At 37.1% G+C, this 19,724-nt stretch overlaps 2 protein-coding genes across 3 annotated transcripts in view; one reads left to right on the top strand and one right to left on the bottom strand.

Annotated features, from left to right (window-relative positions):
• Positions 1-19,724, top strand: part of ANAPC10 (anaphase promoting complex subunit 10) — a 108,271-nt gene that overhangs the window by 86,705 nt on the left and 1,842 nt on the right. Inside the window, exon 5 of one of the 2 annotated variants that reach the window (XM_061354169.1) lies at positions 15,525-15,616. In XM_061354169.1, coding sequence (XP_061210153.1) covers positions 15,525-15,616 — 92 coding nt within the window. Of the gene's footprint in view, positions 1-15,524; positions 15,720-19,724 lie in introns of those variants that run through there. The other variant, XM_061354168.1, reaches the window with a different exon arrangement.
• HHIP (hedgehog interacting protein) overlaps positions 3,766-19,724 on the bottom strand; it is a 72,255-nt gene continuing 56,296 nt past the window's right edge. The window contains exons 9-13 of the mRNA XM_061354156.1: positions 18,300-18,423; positions 17,507-17,637; positions 16,798-16,879; positions 6,797-6,945; positions 3,766-4,666 (exon numbers count right to left, since the gene is read on the bottom strand). Of these exons, the coding sequence (XP_061210140.1) occupies positions 4,473-4,666; positions 6,797-6,945; positions 16,798-16,879; positions 17,507-17,637; positions 18,300-18,423 (680 nt within the window). The 3' untranslated portion in view covers positions 3,766-4,472. The remainder of the gene's footprint in view (positions 4,667-6,796; positions 6,946-16,797; positions 16,880-17,506; positions 17,638-18,299; positions 18,424-19,724) is intronic.

Genomic DNA, 19,724 nt, shown 5'->3' with positions numbered 1-19,724 from the left:
GTCTTTTAAAGGATTTGCGTAATTAAGGAAAACAAGCAGAGCAGGATGTCCTTGGATTTGTCTTTTCCTTATGGCTTGAATCTTATAACTGTCTATTTTATAAATGCAAGTAAAATTACATGTACAAATATTTATTTTTACCTTAATGGGACTTTACACCTGTGAAAAATTGCTTGTTCATAAGTGTTTTCAGAATTTCCATTTTGCATATTTATACCTGAAATGGCCTTGTTTCTAACCCTAAATTAGAGAAAGTGTATACTGAAAAGCAATATTTTATCATCCTAGGAATATTGTTCTGCTTTTTGCTTCAGGCATCTGATTATTGGATTGAAATTGGTAACTTTCTGATCAGCATAGTGACTGTATAGTGACCAAGTGCTTTCTCCCTTCTTTCAGCTTTAGTATGAGCTGAGCATCCTGAGGCAGAGCTGCTTGAGGCTGTAAACTCCTGATCTGTAAATGTCCACACTAAGGTACAGTCTTAGAAGTCACTATAAAATAACAAAGCTCTGTGGAATGATCAGGAGGAAAAAAACCCAGCCTGCTGGGAAGCCTATTTGATGCACAAATGTATTAGGCAGTTTCAAAATTAATAAGCATCACCTGCAGTAACCAGGGATTATAGACATTTGCTATGGTTTTAAAAAGGAAGGAGCTGCAAAGCCGAAATGTGGGGAAGTGAATGAAGGAAGGAGATAAGCAGAGGTGCCATGTTGGTGATAGTTATTTATACCTAACTTGTACTTTGTTTGCATGAAATATAATAACCTGTGAGGATTTAAAGGTACAAAGGGCTTGTGTCTGTGTCCGTGACTGTTAACGGAAGGGACTTATTTCCTTGAGGGGGAGCAGTTTGAGTTAGTATTTCTTATTGGACACATTAGAAAAATGAGTTTACTGTTTTTCTGAAATGGAGTGAAACAATTTGGAGCTGATTTTTGTCTCCCTACTTAATTATGGGGTAAAAACATTTCTTATATTCGAATAGTATGCCTTCTTTCTGATCAGTGGCATTTAAAAAGAGAAGGATGAAGGTTTTATGTCTCAGAATAATAAAATGAGAGTTGAAAACTAGCAGGCATCAGCAATAGAGTTATGTTTCTTGCAACAGGTATGTTTGTTCTCTTTTAACAGTAAAAAGCCTCAAAGAATGCTTGAAATGTACAATGTGTTGGGAACAGAGAGGCAGTATTTCTGAATAAAGGAAGAAATGAATGGAATAAAAGATTAGGGGAGAGAGAGACAGAGACAACTTGAACACATACATAAAGTCCCTTCTGGAGGCCCTTATCTAATTGCCTCATTTATCTAGTTTCATTTATAAGCTCAGTTTTATTCTGGGACACTCTCGGAGGCTGTGTGAGAATGGCTGCAGAATGACCTAACTGGCAACAGGCTTTCTACAGACCCTTTTTTTTTTTGTTTTGTATGCCAATTCTCAGGGCAATTACTGCAGTTGCCCTTTTTATATCAGCATCTTGGGTGGCTGGGCCTGGGGTTTGCTCACTCTTTTTAATAGTGTAATTTCTTTTGATAAATAAGCAGCTAGGAGTTTTTGTGTCTTTTTTTTTGAGAATACTTCTTTTCCACTGGGACTTCCTATGTACCCATGTGGGCTTACTGCAGAGGCTTGCTTTCACATGATTTAAAAGATGATTTAAAAATGAAGCAAAACACTTTCCACAAAGTATCTGTCTCCCCTCTCCCTCTAATCTTCACTTAGATTACTTCTTAGGTTTGAAGCTTTGGTGGAATGACTCAAACATAAATTCTTTTTTTTTTTTTTTTTTAATAAGCCAAAGTATTTTGCTTAAAAGCTATTTTCTGAGTGCGGCACAACCTATACGAGTGTTTTCCCATTGATTTAAATGACACATGGATTTAATTCTTAGCTTTTACTGGAGTCCTATTTTCTGATTTCACTAGTAAACTAAATTGTCCTTATTATTAAGATCAAATCTATAACATCATGGTTATCCCTTCTCTACATGACTATGGCATATATATTCCTGGGGATCTTTTCAAGTCTCTAGGAACTAACCAGTGAGAAAAGAACTATCACATCTCCCCAGCTGTTGAAAATAATGCGTCACAGTGGAGGTAAAGTTGGGTTTATTTTAAAATGTATTTCATTAAAGAAAGTGTTAAAGATATTATCTCTGTCAGATATTTAAACGTTGCTAAAATACTTCAGTGACTTTCTTGCTTTGCCGATTATGAAGAGTGTAATAAAACTGTGCTATGTGACAGATTTAGACAGCTGGCTCATTCATGAGAAGTTCACATTTTTGTCACCCACACTGAATAAGGAAAGATTAGATGCTAAGGTCAATTTACAAAAATGGTTGTCAGGACATTTTTTAATTGTAAAACTTTTTGTGATGGAATTCAGGGAAAAGACTAAAGGCCGAAAGCAGCGGAGACAAAGAGCTGCTATTAACCTACAGATGCTACCGTGGGGTTCATTTTAAGATTGGTCACACTGCTTAGCCAATGAAGTGTTCATGTGACTATAAGGGACCACCCTTTTCTGGGGTGAGAGGGCAATTTGGTCTTCATGCTCATTTAATCCCAAGATGTCTTTCAATGGACTGTCAGTTGAATCTACATTGTGCAAAATTATGCATGCACTTTTTAATGCAGGCCATTGTTCGCTGAGCACTTAACCAAGATTTCTCGACCAATTTCCATTTGGCATGAGGTCACTCAAAACCCAGGCAAACATATATGGAAGGCAAATGTAATTTTCTGTTCTTCTGAGCTGGAATGCCTAAGACAGGGAAATGCAACTTTCTGTTATGCTGTACTTTAAGATTTAATATGTGCTAAATGAAGACTGACAACTTTCTGTAAGGAAAATGCATGGCATGTCACTGCTCTAGAGAGGTAACTTTACTACCGGAGAGTAATATGGCTAAAGCCTTTTAGATCTTATTGCCTAAAGTGTTGTAAATCATGGACAAATGAGCAGCTGCTTATGAGAACCATAGGATGTGCACACTGGGGCTACTCTGCTTTCTTTTCATAGGCATGATTTTGTAACAGCCAGGTGGTGCAAAGAAAATCTGTTAGTTGGTAAGTAGTGAGCAAAGAGACTGCCAGTAATGCCCTAGAGCTGAAGATAAAGAGGGCACCAATTCTGAAGATACATCTACTTAGTCTGGGAATACTTTAGAAAACCTGACTATAGCATGTGCCTGTATTTATTGATACATTTACAAAGACTCAATTTCACGTTAGCTCTTCAAGTAACATTTACATTTAAAACTGCATTTGGTGAGAATCATTATACGTTTTGTACAAGTGACATCTTACACAGCCAAAATGTGCTCATGTGAGCTCTCATCCAGGGATGTTCCATTCAACGTGAAATCGGCAGCAGTCTACTTGTGTATAGTCTGGCCTGGCCTGTTACGGTGGGAATCACTTTATGAACACTTTTAACATATGCTGGAATTTTATTATGATTGGTTGGCAGTTGTTTTTTCCATCCGTCGTAAATGAATACAAGTTGACGCAAGGGTACATTTCTAGATTAGATCCACAACACATTAAAGAGTGTGATTGCTCTTTCTTTCCCCGTCTTTCCAATTAAGTTGGTGAAAAATGTAACTTTAGTATTTTACAGGATATGGTAAAGCTGTCTCATCTAGGTGATGTCTATATTATAAAAATAAAATAAAATAATATAAATATGTAACATGAACCCAGTGCCCATCGTTAAATAAAATATATGATAAAAAGCAGACCTTCTAGGATGACTGGTTTTGAAATATGCGAATATAATTTAATTATTAAACACTTGAAACAATCTTGATATTAAGCTGCGATAACCAGATTTTTGCATCTATGCTAGATAAAGAAATGCGTAACATTCTGTAATAGAGTTACATTGATGAAGGTGAAGGTTACAGTCTTACAATGAATTGCCTCGATAGGAATGCATTAAGGAGTTCTCAAATATTGTCTCATGATGGAGTTCAGTTCACCTTAGAAACCGTTACAACTGGATTTTATTAAGCAGCAGCTTACACAGCGGTGTTTGAAAACTGCTCTCTCATCGCCATAATCAGATAGGTACAGACATGAGATTTCTGGGATGTCAGAGAATCCATTAAGACACCACGAAAAGTCCTTTGACAGAAATGTGATTTACAGTGGAATTACTTCGTAAACTATTCCTCATGAAGAAATAAATATTAAAAAAAATTCCACTAGCCTTAAAACCGCATTTGTGATAGTGCGTGCCTGTGTATGTGCACACATATTGGCAGTCGGTACGTCTGGGGAGACGTACAGAAATACTGACACATACGCAAAGAATTTACCTGCACATTTGTGGATATTATACTTAAATTAATAAAGTAAATCAAATCACCGGTATTTGTTGCAGGACAAGAGTCTTTTAGAAATGACAGGATTCAAAACAAATGCCCGTTGAAAGTGTAGTTTCCAAATAGTCCCAGAAACTATACAATATAGCTGGTTAGATCCAGCAAATAGGATGTCATGTCTAGGATCTGATCAAGAATACCTGCCCTTGTCACTCTTCGGATGTTTCTATCCACTTGTTCGCACTGGGGGCCGAGATAGCCTTTTTTACATAAGCATTTATTAGGCCTTACACAGACACCTCCATGTCGACAGGCTGGGTCACATTTTGCTGTGGGTAAAAAACAGTGATTTTCTAGTTTGTTTGGAGCACCACAAACCAAAAATATACAGTACATATTCATTAATGCCTTTCTAAACTTAAAGTGATAAAGCATATAAATTAAAAAACAGACTGAAAAGGATGAAATATTACCAGCTTTGAAAGCGTATTTTTTAAAGTTTAGACTGTTAGGGGGAGGAAGTAATTTTGTATGTCTGAGAGGACGTCACCCAGGATAGACTGTGAAACTCAAATAGATTTTTGAAAAAGTCCAATTCCTATATTCATGCTTGATTTTGGAGTGCATGGAAGACCCAGCTCAAAAGGCTTTGGGCTCCAGATGTTATATCATTAAAAAAAAAAGACATGCAGCACATCTTGATCTTTAAACAGTGGTTGTCTAACTTATCCCATTTCTTATGCTAGCAACACAAGAAGCCCTGAAATTGCTGAGATGCTTTAGTACCTGACCATCTCCAGTCTAACAAGTACTAAATCTCAGGTCAGCTCCTTTGTACACACAGAGAGTTCTGCACTACATGCTGTCCGTTGCAGAGCAGACTACAATTGACCACAGAAGTACATTCCTTTGGCTCTTGAATAACTTATGTGTGCAGCAGAACTGAATTTCCTTTAGGAAGAAAAGAACCAGAGTAGTTTTAGAGATTTTTTAGAGATTTTAGATTTTAGAGATTTTTAGAGATTAGACATTAGGAAGAAATTCTTTACTGTGAGAGTGGTGAAACACTGGGACAAGTTGCCCAGAAAAGATGTGGCTGCCCCATCCCTGTAAGTGTTGCGTGGGATACAGTCTATGTATTTTCTGTAGCTTTCTTGTACATTGCGTTTATTAAATCATCTAACATAGAGCTGTAATTTTTTAAACAAGCCAGATTATTCAAGACCCATTTATGGCCACACTGGAGATCTTTTTTACTTTTAAGTTCCACTTGAACAGGGGCTGTAGAATGAGCCTCATTCTCTAAATGCAGGAAACCTCTGACCGATGAGTGAGGACAACCAAAGTTGCACTATTTGATCAGATTACCTCATCTATTTCTTTTGTTGCACAGTTGCATGATGATCAACTCATGAATGTTGCCAGTATGGTATATCATGAGTGATTTAATTAATTTCATTTAATTTAATTCCAAAGTCACTCCTGCTCATCACTAGAAACCAGGAGATTGCTGAAATTTACACTCTTACTCTGTAATTCTTTTACACTTGAGTTCTACTGCCACTATGTTAACCTTATCTCTTTGTATAGGTATTGGCATAAACTCACTGGGCAAACACGCTCAGTCAGAAGACCACAATAGTGCACTAATAGTACCTTCTGGTACCCAGGCTTGCTCTGGAAGACCTGCATAGGCCAGAATTATACCACTCAGACATAACCACGGGTTCTGTGAGACAGCGATAGGACAGCTTTGGCACTGCACGTTCATTCGTCTCACCCCTTTGGTGTCATATCCAACACCTAGTTTGATTACAGTCACTTTTTCAAGTAAGTGACTTTTAAAAGTTACACTATGGCAACAAGATAGGACTTAATATACTGTGATTAATAACAGATTACAGTAATGTTCTGGTTATTAGCTGCTTTGTGATAACTTCTACACAGAATTCTCATTAACAAGCTAGAGAGATTTTATTCTGTAGTATCAGAAGTAAGGATGTACCAAAATTAAGTATTTACATTACCTTAGCAAAGTGCAAAATATGCAATAGTGACCTGAACGTCTGATTTCTCACCTTTCCTGACAAGGGACTCCTATATGCCACTGACAATGATAATACTGCAGGTGAAAGCTTAGTGTCCAAACAGGGAACATGTATTGATTGCATTTCCTTTCATTGGACATTCTTGGTGAAAAAAAATAATACTTTTGTCTGTCATATGTATGCTATTAATTGCATTCTATAATGGTTCACACTGCATTAAATGTTTTAACTGTTGCACTCATCCAAACTTACAGTTCTCCTACAGCTCATGAAATCGGTACTACTTTGTCATTGCCTTAGAACTGATGGTCAGTGACATACATTGAAAATTTCTCTCAGCAAATAATTAAAAACAATTTATACCATATTATGGGTTTTTTTTCACTTATTGCTATGAATCTGTATACACACCAGTTCTGCAGAATTCTCCTTCCCAGCCTTGATTGCAGCAGCATTTTCCTGTGGGAGTACAGTGCCCGTTCCGACAATGCCTGGAGCATTCAGATGTCAGTATCTGTGCAGGCTGAGCTGTTCTTTTGCATTCTTCAGGGACTAAAGGCCTGAAAAAAAATAATGAACCAAACAGTTAAAAGTTGGGGTCAATAAGAAAGGCTTTGGGGTTGTTATTACAGGCCTGAGTGTCTTTTATTGTACTATCAGTGGGAGAAATCAGTTCTAAGAGGATTGCTTTTTTTCTCAAAAACACCAGGAAATGTAGGCATAACATGTTACGTTAAAGAACAGTACAGTGTGATTTTCTGTTCTTTCGTATAACTGCCTTCAGAGGTCTACAAGATGAGATAACAGTCCTTGAGAGTTCTTAAAACATAAACCTGGCAAACAAACTTCCTGAAGACCTTATCACAGGCAGCATATATCTCTGGATAATATCATTATTAGACATGCTAAAATCTACCGATTGTGTGCAATTTCTTCAGCGAGCACAAATAGTCATATAATTCAGTCCAGAACCTGATGGTGTCATTTTGCTTTTCTTGCTGATTTATATGTCTGTTTGTATCCTGGGAAGAGTAATCTGAACGGCAGGTTTTATGTCACACACATTATGGCATGCATAGTAATTTCACAAATGTATTGCCTCTGTCTATGAGTTCAGTTTGACACAGCAAATATTTAATTTCCATATTGTCATGAAATCATATTTGGATTATGCATTCTGGATGCTTAGTGAAGCACCTGAACATCAGGAAAAACTCTTTCACTATTGGCACAAGTTGCCCAGAGAGGTTGTGGAGTCTCCATCCTTGGAGATATTCAGAAACTGTCTGGACATGGTCCTGAACGACTGACTCTAGGTGGTCCTGCTTGAGCACAGGTGTCAGGCCAGGTACACCCCAGAGGTCCCTTCCAGCCTCAGCCATTCTGCGGGTGCTTCTGTGAAATGCATGTATGAAGGAAATTGTAGTTCAGTTGACAGAATATTTCTGATACTGTTTTTTCCTGGGCTTCTTGGTATCAAGTCTTAAAATAATGCAAATTTTTTCTGTCAATGTCTACAAATTATTTTGGATATCCAGCCTTTTTTATTTGCAAAAGCACAGCATTATCTTCCTTAACAAAGTAGCAACTGTAGTGTTCCTTCTGTAGTGTTAAGTGTGTAAAATACTTAAGTATTTTAACCTGAGCATGCTCTAACTGTTGATAAGACTTCCAATGCATTTTAGATGTTAATTGTTTAGAGGTTTTTTGTTTTTAATTTAGCTGTAATATCATCATATGGGCCACTTATTTGCTGTCTGAGTTCAGCAGCTAGAGACTGATAGGATCATCACAAGGATATAGGCTCATGGTAGAGGTACCATGTTTTGTCTCTGCTGTAGGTTTGATTGCACAGGGGTAAGTTTTGAAAAGAGCATCAGGATCTCCTAAGAGATCTAAACAAGTAATTGAATGGAAGCATCATGGCAAATTAAGTTAATTAGTGACAAATACAAAATTTTTTATTCTCAAGTAAATAACCTGAACTACTGCCATACGTTCCTAAGCTTGAAATTTGCAGGACGAAGATTTTAAAAGTTTTGTGGAGAGCTCAGAGAAACCATGGCTAAGTGTCCAGCTAGAATCTAAACAAACCAAAGCAAAATTGTATGAGATAGAAATAGAATAGAAAATAACATTGTTCATTATGCTGACATCAGTATTAAACCCCCAATTATATGCAAATAGCTGATACTGCAGCTGATGCACTGATTATACTGTCAAATATTAAAATCCTAGACTGATAATCCTATGGGGAGAAAAGCATAGTCTTTGAAGTCTGAAGATGGGGTATGATGGAGGTGTGGAAAATAGTGACAGAAAAAGACAAGAGAAATTGGGCATTCTTGCTGTTTCAACATCATAAGAAATTGAGGGAAAAAATTGACTAGTTGAACTTGTGGCTTCTAAGATACCAATGAAGCCCATGTTCTAGTAGGGTTTTACAAAGATTTTTCTATGCACAATGGGACCATTCAAAGTAATATTAGGTAGAATAAAAATAATTTTAAAGAAAAATAAGTGCTCATACCTAATGTTATAGAAGTCCCTAACTAGCTGACTGGGTTTATATTCTCCCCCACCCACCCATTTTGGCATACAGCTTGTTAATGGTACATTACACGGTTTCTTGCATTTGTCTTTGAAACACAGTAGTAGAGTACAGGCTCACTAGTTTGCTCCACTGTAGCACTTTCTCTGCTCAGTCTTAATTGCTACCATGACTATTTAAACATCCATACAGAATAACTGGTTCCCCAAAGATGTTAAGGACATAAAGAATGTGCAGATGCATCTTTTGTGTAGCAAAATTTCAAAAGCATTTCTGAAAATCAGACTTAAGGTCCTGTATTATTTAAGGGCTTTGAAACATTTTGACACCCTTCATGCAGCATATTTGAAACCCTTTCAGGTTTTATGTTTACATATTTCCACAGCTGTCTTAAATATAATGCATTAGGGTTTTGACCTGTAAGAAATTCCAGTTCTGTAGTAATGGTTAAGAAAGTTCCTACACTTAAAAATTGTGAGATTCACAGGCAATACTCCTTGGGAAACAGTTCTACAAAATGATACGATTTTCAGTGGAGCCTTTTTCAAATATAAAGAGATCTTTCTTCTCATTCCTACCTCTGGAAAGAAAAGAAAAATTTAAATTTGAAGTGATTTCTTTATAGCCAACTGCAGAGGAGACAACATTCTTTCTCCATCTGTCTCTGTTAAAGCCCATTTCTTTCAAGTTGTTTTAAATGGGAACCTTTTTCTTGCTCAAAAACAAGTACAGTACTGTGTTTAGCAGGAAGCATAACCTCAGGCTCCTGAAGCATCTCTTGGAAGAGAGCTCCAGTGGCATATCTTTAGCAAAGAATGACCTCATCAGTCACACAGATATTTTATTTGTAAAGATAATTTATTTTATGAATAGTGTTGGAATATATGGTTCTTTTATTATTTGTATTTAAGTTAGGAGGTAGAAATAACACTTTCTGTATCCAGCCAAGCATGGCTGGTCACTTTTATGATCTGAAGTTTTCTAGTGCTCTTGGTACTTGTGAATATAACCTTGCCCCTTTTATTCTACCATCAATCTCTAATCATCCTCAGGTAATATTTATTAATGGTGGGGTGGAGTAAATACAAAGATGGAAAAAATTCTGGTTGGCAGAGTGCCTTAGGAAAGAGGAATACAAATGCAGCTGCAGCAGAATCCTTGTGTGTGAGGAGTGTGGCTTTCCTTGGTTGTACTATGGGAAAAGCCACACTTCTCTTTCAGGATTTGAATGTTGTTATGGTACCAATATGTATCAAGAGAACATCTTTGCCCCACAATACTTGCACTTTGCATTCCTAAGGTTTTAAAGGGGTGGAAATTTTCAAGCTTAGCGTAAGTTGAACTGAATCTCACAAAGATAATATAAGTCTTCAAACTGACTGTTGGGACCTGATCTTTCCAGCACTTAGACAAACCTATGGTTTTGTTTATATAACTAGTGCTTTGCTGTGTCTCCTGATGTGGAAAATGGAGGGGACTAGATGGAGCCACATTGTGGGCTGGAGAGAATTTTTTTCTTGTCTCCCTCAATCTATAAAACTCAAAAGGGTACAGCTGGATTACTCTTACAGTAAGCATTACTTGGTCCGCAGAAAGTCAGCCAAAAATGTAGCTGATAATGACTATTTACACGGTCTGTACAATTCTAGTTATCTTAAAGAGCTGTTCATATATACAGTACGGTACAGTATATCTTGCTTGTTAAAACATGCTTTCATGAAACTGTATAACAACTCTAAATGTATGGAACATGGAGGAAAAGTTGTACTGGGGGCTGGGGCCCTTGCTGGGTCCCTTTGCTGACGAGTGCAGTGAGCTGGGAATTCTTGGCTGTAGGATGTGTAAAATATTTTTTGCTGCATTACTCTAGCTAGTGTAAGAAAGTAGCTTCTACTGCTAGTTTAGAGGCACATACAAGTCTAACATGCTTTAATAGATTGAAACTCACGCTGGAACTGCTTAGAATTTCATGCTTTTCCTTAGTGCATCTCTTCACAGTTCCACTAAGTGCATGCAGTGATTCAGTTGCTATATGTGCTTGCCTGTAACTCAGACATACATAAATCAATGCAAATGGAGGGTCAAATTCAGCAGTAATACAATGGTACTGAAAACAATTCCTCCTTCGTACCTTTGACACAATATCAAAAATCTCCTTTTCTTCCAGTAAAGTGAGAAAAACCCAAACAAAATTCCTGGATTTTCACAATCAAAGAAAGGTCATGGCCATAGAAATCCTGATTGTGATAAAAATATAAGGAAAGAATGTTATGCTTCAATTAACTGCTCACAGGATATTAGGTGTAAGAATGATGCTTAAGTATACCACCAAAATTTGTGCACTAGTTGTTTGGGTTTTTCCTTTATAAGGGAAAATGTCAAGAAAAAATAATTTTGTTTCACTACTTGTCACAGACTAAATTTACTACTTGTCATAGAATAAATATAGCATCTCTTCAGGTACAGCTTCTAAAATTAAAAAGTATACCTTTAGTCCTGGGAGAGATGCCAAAAGCTCATTACTTGTCTCCAGATTTAGTACATGGGAATAATGTGGAAAAAAAACCTGGCTTTTAAGATTTAAACTCAGCAGCATATCAAATTTATTCTTATATGGTATACTTGTTCATGACCTCTAGTCTTAAGAAATTCTGTCATGTTTGAAAACTAGTCCCTAGTGAAGCCTGTATCAATGTTAATAGCTAAGAGGTCAACGCAACTGCTAAACAGTTTGTATTACTGTCAGGGTGGTCATGAAAACAACACCTGCTGCATGAGCACTTGGCAGCTGGGTCAACAGGCACTGTGGGAATTTATCAATTTAGGGGGCCACTTGCATAACACTTTGACTGATGAATTGGGAAAGACTGGCTTACTGGGCTAAAGCTGCTCTATTATGTGTGACTTTCTTTAGGATGGCAGAGGCTTCCTGCAGGCTCCAGAAAATAAGCAAAAGATAAACTGAGCTGTTTTTTCCTTATAAAGTGATAAAAAGTGAGAACTCCTTAATAGCCAATGCTAGAAAGCCTAAAAAAAAGGGGGGAGAGAAAAAAAATCCCAAACCAAAACAAAAACTTTTACAGTCAGTGAGCTGTGATGTGATTGAAAATAATCCTTAGGTTTTTCCATTGTGGTCACAAAGGAGTTTTTGTGAAGTACTTCTGTAAAGTGAAACTCTCTAGACTGGTATTCGCAAAAAGCTCTAATTTCTCTTTAGTGTCTCTTATGGGAATAGTAACTGCATGTGGGTAAGGTAAATGAGATAAGAATTTTGCATGCTCCGGCTAAACTAAACATCATTAGACATTAATTCTGGCTTTCCATTCCCTCAAATGATTTAAGGGATAGTAACTTTCTGAACAGAAAGAAATCATATGGCCCACCTGGGTTGATGAGAGCATTCACCAACAGAATTGGCTCACTCTACAGAGAGTTTCCAGTAGTAGCTTCAGAATGTATCCATAACCCATCAGACCTGAGCATCTTGATGCAGATTAGTCTAATACTGTATATTTCTGTGTTTCCATTTCCATAGTAATTAAAGTCTTGAAGAGGGCTATGCTTTCATAAATGCTATTCTTCTATCATATCATCAAACACTCTAGATTCATACTAAAAAATAAAACCACCAGTGTTTTTGTAAAGAGCCCGAACAATGTCAAAATGAGGTATGACCTAGATACTGTCCCTTAGTGTCTGAAATCAGTCTGTTTGGAAATACTCTCTGATAGCGGAAATCCCAGAAGGTGATGATGGAAAGGATGATAAGTGGAATTACATACTCTTGGGGGGGCATGAAAGAGGAGTGAGGTGGTTTGCATCAAGTTCAAGTTTCAATCCAATGGAAAGCAGCTATTCTGGCTGCTGATATGAAACATACTGAAATCCAGACCTGTAAGGTGTTAGAAGGAGAGGAAGAGGAAATCTTAAGTGTGCAAGGACACTTAAGATACACCCCCTTTCATAAAAATCACCTGCTGGCTCCAGTGAGCCATCCCAAGCAAAAGAATTATTCCCTTTGGAATCACTGTATCAACCGCGGCACACAAAACTTCACAGAACTATACAGCACTATAAACTTTTCTAAGTTTCAGGTGTTAAATGGAAATCTTTTGCATTGTCCATCAATTTGAGTACTCTTCTCTGATTCTTTAATTTTTTCTGGAATTTGCCTGGAGATAAAAGTGATCATAGTATAAGTATTCTAAAAGAAGGCTCACAAAGCCACATTATGGCTGTTCTGCCACCTTCCAAAGTTTATTTTCATACTTCTTGGTCTGTTCCCGTCTATGGTTTTCCAAGAACAGCTGGTAATAATGTTTGAAGTACAGCTGATATGAACCTATCAACAGATCTTTCTTACTTAAATACACATTTTTAATACTGTTGACAGCTGATTTTCTCCTCTCGTCAAGGTTTTGTTTTCTAATGAGTTCATCTCCTGTTTTCTCCGTTATTGACTAACTGTAATATTTGGACCTATACACATTTTCTACACCACTGTTTACCTAGTTTTTCCTATGCATTCATCAATGTTTTTTTGATTTATATTATTATGTATTTGTAGAAACAGAAAGCCAGATAGAAAAATTATAAACCAGAAAGTAGAAATACAGAAAATAAAATGGTTTTCTTTTTTTGGTCACAAAGACAATTTATAAAGTGCTAGGATTTTCACTGATCTTCAGGACATGAGCAGCCCTGCCTTTTAGGTGAGAAGTACATAAGTCTTTCTCCCTGTGTTTTTTCATGAGTTCCTAACCCTGGAAAGCAGTTTACTTGTGATAACTTTTTTTATAATCATCAAAGAATAGATATATTTTTCAGAGACACAGTTTTAACTTAAGAAATTCTTCTTTTGTCTGCTAGTTTAACTAATTTACCTAAAGCTGGTCTTAAGTGTTTGCAATCCTCAGGGTTTCTCGCATCTTCTCCAATCTCAAAGCTAACTATACTATTACCTATCCTCTTCACTCTACCGAATTTTGGTAATGGTAGTAAATGTGCACTTTGCAGCACCTCACATATTCGTTTCTAACATACAATTTAACTTTCATGTTTCTGATTTATCGATTCATTGTCTAAAAACTCCAAAGTACTAATGTATTATTTTAAGAACCTTGTTACAATGGGAAGGATTATTTAATTCTGTGCTTTTGAGGGGAAGCTATTCAGTTATTAAGTATTTGGAAGACCTGAACAAAAGTTTCCTGTGGTAACTTGAATTCTATGTTTCAAACTGCCTTGATGATGGAAGGATTCAGAACCTCTGTGTTGATCATATTTATCAATTTGTTATATATCACCTCAGCTTAACATTGTTAAGCTTCATTTTTGTTACATGTGAAGGGTTTTCTTAGCAAGCAATGAATTTCTAAGATGTGACAAATCAGTATCTCAATGACTTTATTTATACCTGATGCTCTGATCCCACTTGTAGCATCTTTATTTTGTGTTCTAGAGAGCTTTCTAGGGTTTATACCCATATTTGATATATTTGTATGGCACATACCATGAGGAAGACATGAAGGAGCAACAATATTAGTATGCAAAAAATATCAGCGCATGAATAACAATATTTCGTTATCAAAGCATTACATGAACATTTGCCAATGCCATGGAATTTTAAAACTGTTTACATGTGCAATGTGAAATTAGCATTAAATGGTAAATAGAGCTGCAATGCTCTTTTGTGGAAGTAGCTATCTGTCTTTTAAAAGCCTACATTGGTGTGAGATTGAAAAACAACAGAACTCAAAACTTTGCCTGAATGAAAATTATCTCATGTTTCTAAAAAGTGTTACCAAAACCTATGTCCCTTTGCCACAGTCTGTTTAATTTCAACTGTGTGCCAATTTACCGAAGTATTTTATAGTTTTCTGGTTACTTTCACTAGTAACCAAACACAGCCTCGACCCTTTTTCATGCATGAGAACAGCCAACCGTGAGCACAGCAATGGGAGGTCTGGCCTTTCAGGTATGTCAGCTGAAGACCACCCTACTGGAAGAGGTAACAAGAACAAAAAGCCGAGGTCAAACAAGGCAGCCCCATGTAATTAGATACTAATAGTGGATTTAGGGTGTAAAATTCACTTAAAACCATACACCAACAGACTAAACAATCCCAGAAAGAATGGCAAGTTTTGTTCTAAAAAAATGCTTTTAATACCAGAAGGCATAAATAAAACGTACGTACTGACCTTGACTGACAGACTGCACTAACCTGCAAGTAACATCTGCTTCCAAATGACTTGCAAAAGTTTGGGATAGTATAATTATAGAACACTGAAACTCTACTGTGACTTATAACACGGTATGCATCCTGTTTCACATATTTATTATTTACTTGTCCCAATAACAATTTTTAGAGTTTAAATTCTCACAGGAAAATAGATTCCTCTCTGAAGCAGTCAATAGCAGTCTCAAAAATGTGAGTCTATCTGATGCTAATGGGAGAACATGCTGACATAGATGCTGCACAAACAGGCAATTGCTTTTTCAGGGTATGATAAGGTCAAAGCAACTAATATGACAAACTTAATTTCTGTTGGCCACTTCATTTTGTGTTAATTTCTGATGCTTTTGCAGGATGGATGTGGTACCTTTACATGCTACAGAATTGGTCTGATAGAGCAGCAAGATCCACCAGGAAGAAAATGGGATTTCTCCAGCGAAAGTGAGTGTCTACTAGTCATCTGCTCTTATTGTTGCTGGGGCCCCTGGGTCATGTCGGAAACTGGGTTTTTGCAGTCTTTCCAGATCCCCTAATATTTTAGTAGCTGTAGCTGCTCTGCAAAGACTGTATCTCAAGAAAGTCTGGTTTGATAGTTTTCATTTATCCTCATTTTACAACTAGTAAATTAGTCTAAATAGTGAAGCTAATCATATTAACTCCATGTCTCATAAGCCACTTGAGTGGGATTTATAAGCCTTTTGGAAATGGTGCTTTAAGAACTGTTAAAGAATTTAATATATTTTTGGCACATAGTCCAAGAGAAGAAGGTTTCATTCCTTGGCGCTCCAAACCTTCCCAGGGAGACAGGTAAATGCAGGGATATGGAAAGATGCTGAAACCTTGTAAGTGGTGACAGTTCACACCAACTGAGGATTCAGTTCTCTGTATTATTCTCCACTGGTGGTATCTCCTATACAACTGAAGAGATGTTTGGGAAAGACTGGATTTGTCCCTTAGCAATGTCCCTGTTGCAAAACTGAAACTGAGGAAGTGAGACTAGCGCTCCCGGGGGATGGCTTGTCTGCTGTCTAGTACTGTGAAATTATTTTCTGTAGTAGCTTTTCAGTACACAGAGTAGGTATTGTCAGCCAGTACTGACCTTTTGAGCCAGCTCTCATTGTGCGCTGTCCTACCACAGTGGCAGGTAAGGAAGTAGTAGTGCTGCGGAGAATTCTAGCATCTGCCTTCCATTGATGCTGCTTAGCCTCTGTGTTACCTACAAGTCAATTGCTTCAGAACTACCAGGAGCATGTTTTACCTGTGCTGGTCCACATGGTTCCACATTAAATATGTCTACTTTTCTATGAAAGCATGCAAAAAGTGTGAATCTAGGTGGAAAAGTGGGCAGCATTTAGGATATTGATGAAGAGTAAAAATTTCCAGAAGTTAGTGTTGCTTACACCTCTGTTCTTCTGACATTCACTTTCTGTGAGACAGTGATTACTTCTGTTGAATCTGTTCCGCTTGCTGATGATGGTGCATTTGCTTTTAGGAAGCCTCCTGCATTGAGAATTTCCTTTCTTACTGAATTGCATAGTACTGCATAATTCAGCTACATGTAAAGAACTACATTTACGTTTTGTTTTCTAACCTGTTGAAGGAAAGACTAATTTTAGTGATGCTCACCTTTTTGGGTCGATGATCTTGTAGAGTTTCCCGCTGTGAGGCTGTGTCATACTTTTACTGCTTGATAATATGTAAATCTCACCTGTTAAAGAAATCAGTGCAATAAATTAGTTCTTTCCTAAGATGTCAAATACAAGACTTTTGTGATCTAGCTGTATTTGCAAGATGAGGTTAAAAACTATTTCAGAAGAAACACTCATCACTGAAACATACAACAGAATCTCGCTATTTGGAAATTCAAAATAGCACTTTCCCAAGTTGATACTAAAATGTGAGAAGCATTTTATCATGAATGTGTTTTGTTTCATATTTATAGAATTGGTTAAAAAAATAAAATTAGGAAGGGACAAGAGGGGGATCGGTCTGCTCATGCAGTATCTTTGTCTCTTAAATCTGTAATGTTGAGAATAAAAGCCAGTATGTGACAGACACATTGTGTCATAGTGAGGAACACATTTCACAGAATGTGAGAGACAGTAAGGACCTTTGCCCCTTCCAACAACCCATTCTCTTCTTGGTTCTTCTTACAGGGCTGCTAAGGGGTAGCTGAAAGCAGTATAGACATCTTTGGCAAAGGAAAGATAGCCTTTAGATTCCTTCATTTCAGACATTGACTATGCTTTTGAGAAAGTTTCTGAATAGTTCAGCAGGCGTTACCAATAAAACTTATGATTTAACAACATTTTTTTTTATTATTTATTTTATTTACCTGATTCATCTTCACCAAATCCCAAGACAGGGCCTGAAAAAAAACCTCTACATGAACCAGTGTTGCCAAGACAGAGGGGTTTCTCTTGCCACTGTTTGGTTGCCGGACTCTGTTGCAGTGTTAAAAAATTTCTATATTCAAAAACACATAAAGCATACTGTTATATTACATTTTAAATAGAGAGTTTTCAAGGTCCAGATAAAAAAGTAAACACTTGCTGCAAGTAGCTCCATAGATACATCTGTGTGGTTCATCACCTTATGATTCCCTGCCTGTAGTTTTTCAGATGCTTAAAAAGCACAGCATTTCCCTTCCTGTCATTCAAACATTACAAAATTGGGTTCAAGCAACCCTATATAGCCATTTGTGAGTACTGAGCTATTTGACATGGGAAGACTACACCCATTCACTTTGCTCCATCAGTGATGTTTCCATAGCAAGTTTTCAATGTCTTAACAGTTAGACCTGTTTGGGAAACTGTTCCACAATTAACATTTATTCCCATCACAATGTAAATGATGCATCTAAGTGTTTCTAGAACTAAAATCTTAAGAGTGCTGTGGTGTGTCTTTGTGCTTTTTTCCAAGGATCAGATACATTACTTATGTCAACATTCATTAGGATGCTGTACTATTTTATTTCCAAATCTAGACTTTAATCTGCACTGTCATATCACTAAACTGGCAAAGTGACACAGTGTACAAGACTGTTGGTGTTCCTTTCTACAGGAAGCTCAATAACTAAATATACTTTGTACGTATTTTTGTTTAAAAGTGAGTTATAAGAAACCTACCCATTGCGGTCTCCAAATACATAGCTTCCATAGAGTCTTTCAGACTGGCAGCCTCGATAGACAAATCCACCAACCAAGGACCCACTGCTGAATGGTTTGAATTCTAAAAGTGAAGGCTCACTTTCTAAAAAGGAACTACCGTAGCATTAGATCATATGCAGAATCATATTTTGATTCACATTTATGAACATGTTATTACTTCAAAAAAAAGATCAATTCCATTTAAATGTTCTTCAGAATTCAACATGTTTTGCTGCAAATGAAACATGAAAAAAAATCAGAAAATTACAACAAAGGCTGTTTGTGAAACAATCGGTTAGGGATATAGATAGGAGAGGCTGTAATTGCTTTCTTCCGTGTGCGTAGGCTGGGGGAATAAAACTATATAAGTATTAGGTCGGACTTTCATTGAAGCTGATGTAATTACTACTGTTAACTTTAATTTTTAACTGTTAACTTTATATGTCAATACAGTCAGCATAATGGATCTCTGGAACTTCAGGAATACAGTTAAACCCCCTTCACTCTAAAGTCCTTCTAGTATCTAAGAGCAGAAATTCCAGTGACTTTCAGCACAATTTGTTTTCAAAGCCTTTCAGTGGTTTGAAAAACTCTTTCAAAATTAGTTTCAAACACGGTATGCGTGTTACATCCCATAAAACACTAATATCACTGGCCATAGCTTCTCATGGTAATCTATTACCATGAAGAGAAGGCTGCGTGGAGACCTCAGCAGCTTTCCAGTATCTGAAGGGGGCCTATAAGGATGCTTGGGAGGGACTCTTCATTAGGGACTGTAGTGATAGGACAAGGGGTAACAGGTTAAAACTTAAACAGTGGAAGTTTATATTGGATATAAGGAGGAAATTCTTTACTGTAAGGGTGGTGAGGCACTGGAATGAGTTGCCCAGGGAAGTTGTGAATGCTCCATCCCTGGTGGTGTTCAAGGCCAGGTTGGACAGAGCCTTGGGTGACATGGTTTAGTGTGAGGTGTCCGTGCCCATGGCAGCGGGGCTGGAACTAGATGATCTTAAGGTCCTTTCCAACCCTAACCATTCTATGATTCTATTTTATGCTGCTGTTGTAGTTGCTAGTTCCTACACATTTTATTTTTTTTTTCCTTTTCTTTTTTCTTACAAAACTTCAAAGTTCAGTCATACCAAATAATGTCTCCAAGGAAGTTTCACTGGAAATGTTCCCATTCATGTAATCAAATACTGCTTAGGGCAAAAGTAGGCTCAACTTGGCATGCTAACTGCATAATTTTAAGTTAAAGCCACAACCAATAGGCCTTTTTGTTTTATAGGAACTTCTTTTAGTTGGAGGGCTATCTGCAAGTCTTTGATAGATGAATTTCTCTGATTATTCTACAAGAGTAAGTGCTGAAATTTTATGTGGGAGAAAAGGATGATGAGTTCTTTCTAT

This window comes from Neopsephotus bourkii, unplaced genomic scaffold (genome assembly GCF_033783945.1).
Source record: "Neopsephotus bourkii isolate Nb327-2 ecotype Australia unplaced genomic scaffold, CSIRO-AGI_Nbou_v1 NB_718, whole genome shotgun sequence".
Classification (NCBI taxonomy): domain Eukaryota; kingdom Metazoa; phylum Chordata; class Aves; order Psittaciformes; family Psittacidae; genus Neopsephotus; species Neopsephotus bourkii.
This window is presented reverse-complemented; position numbering and strand designations above follow the sequence as displayed.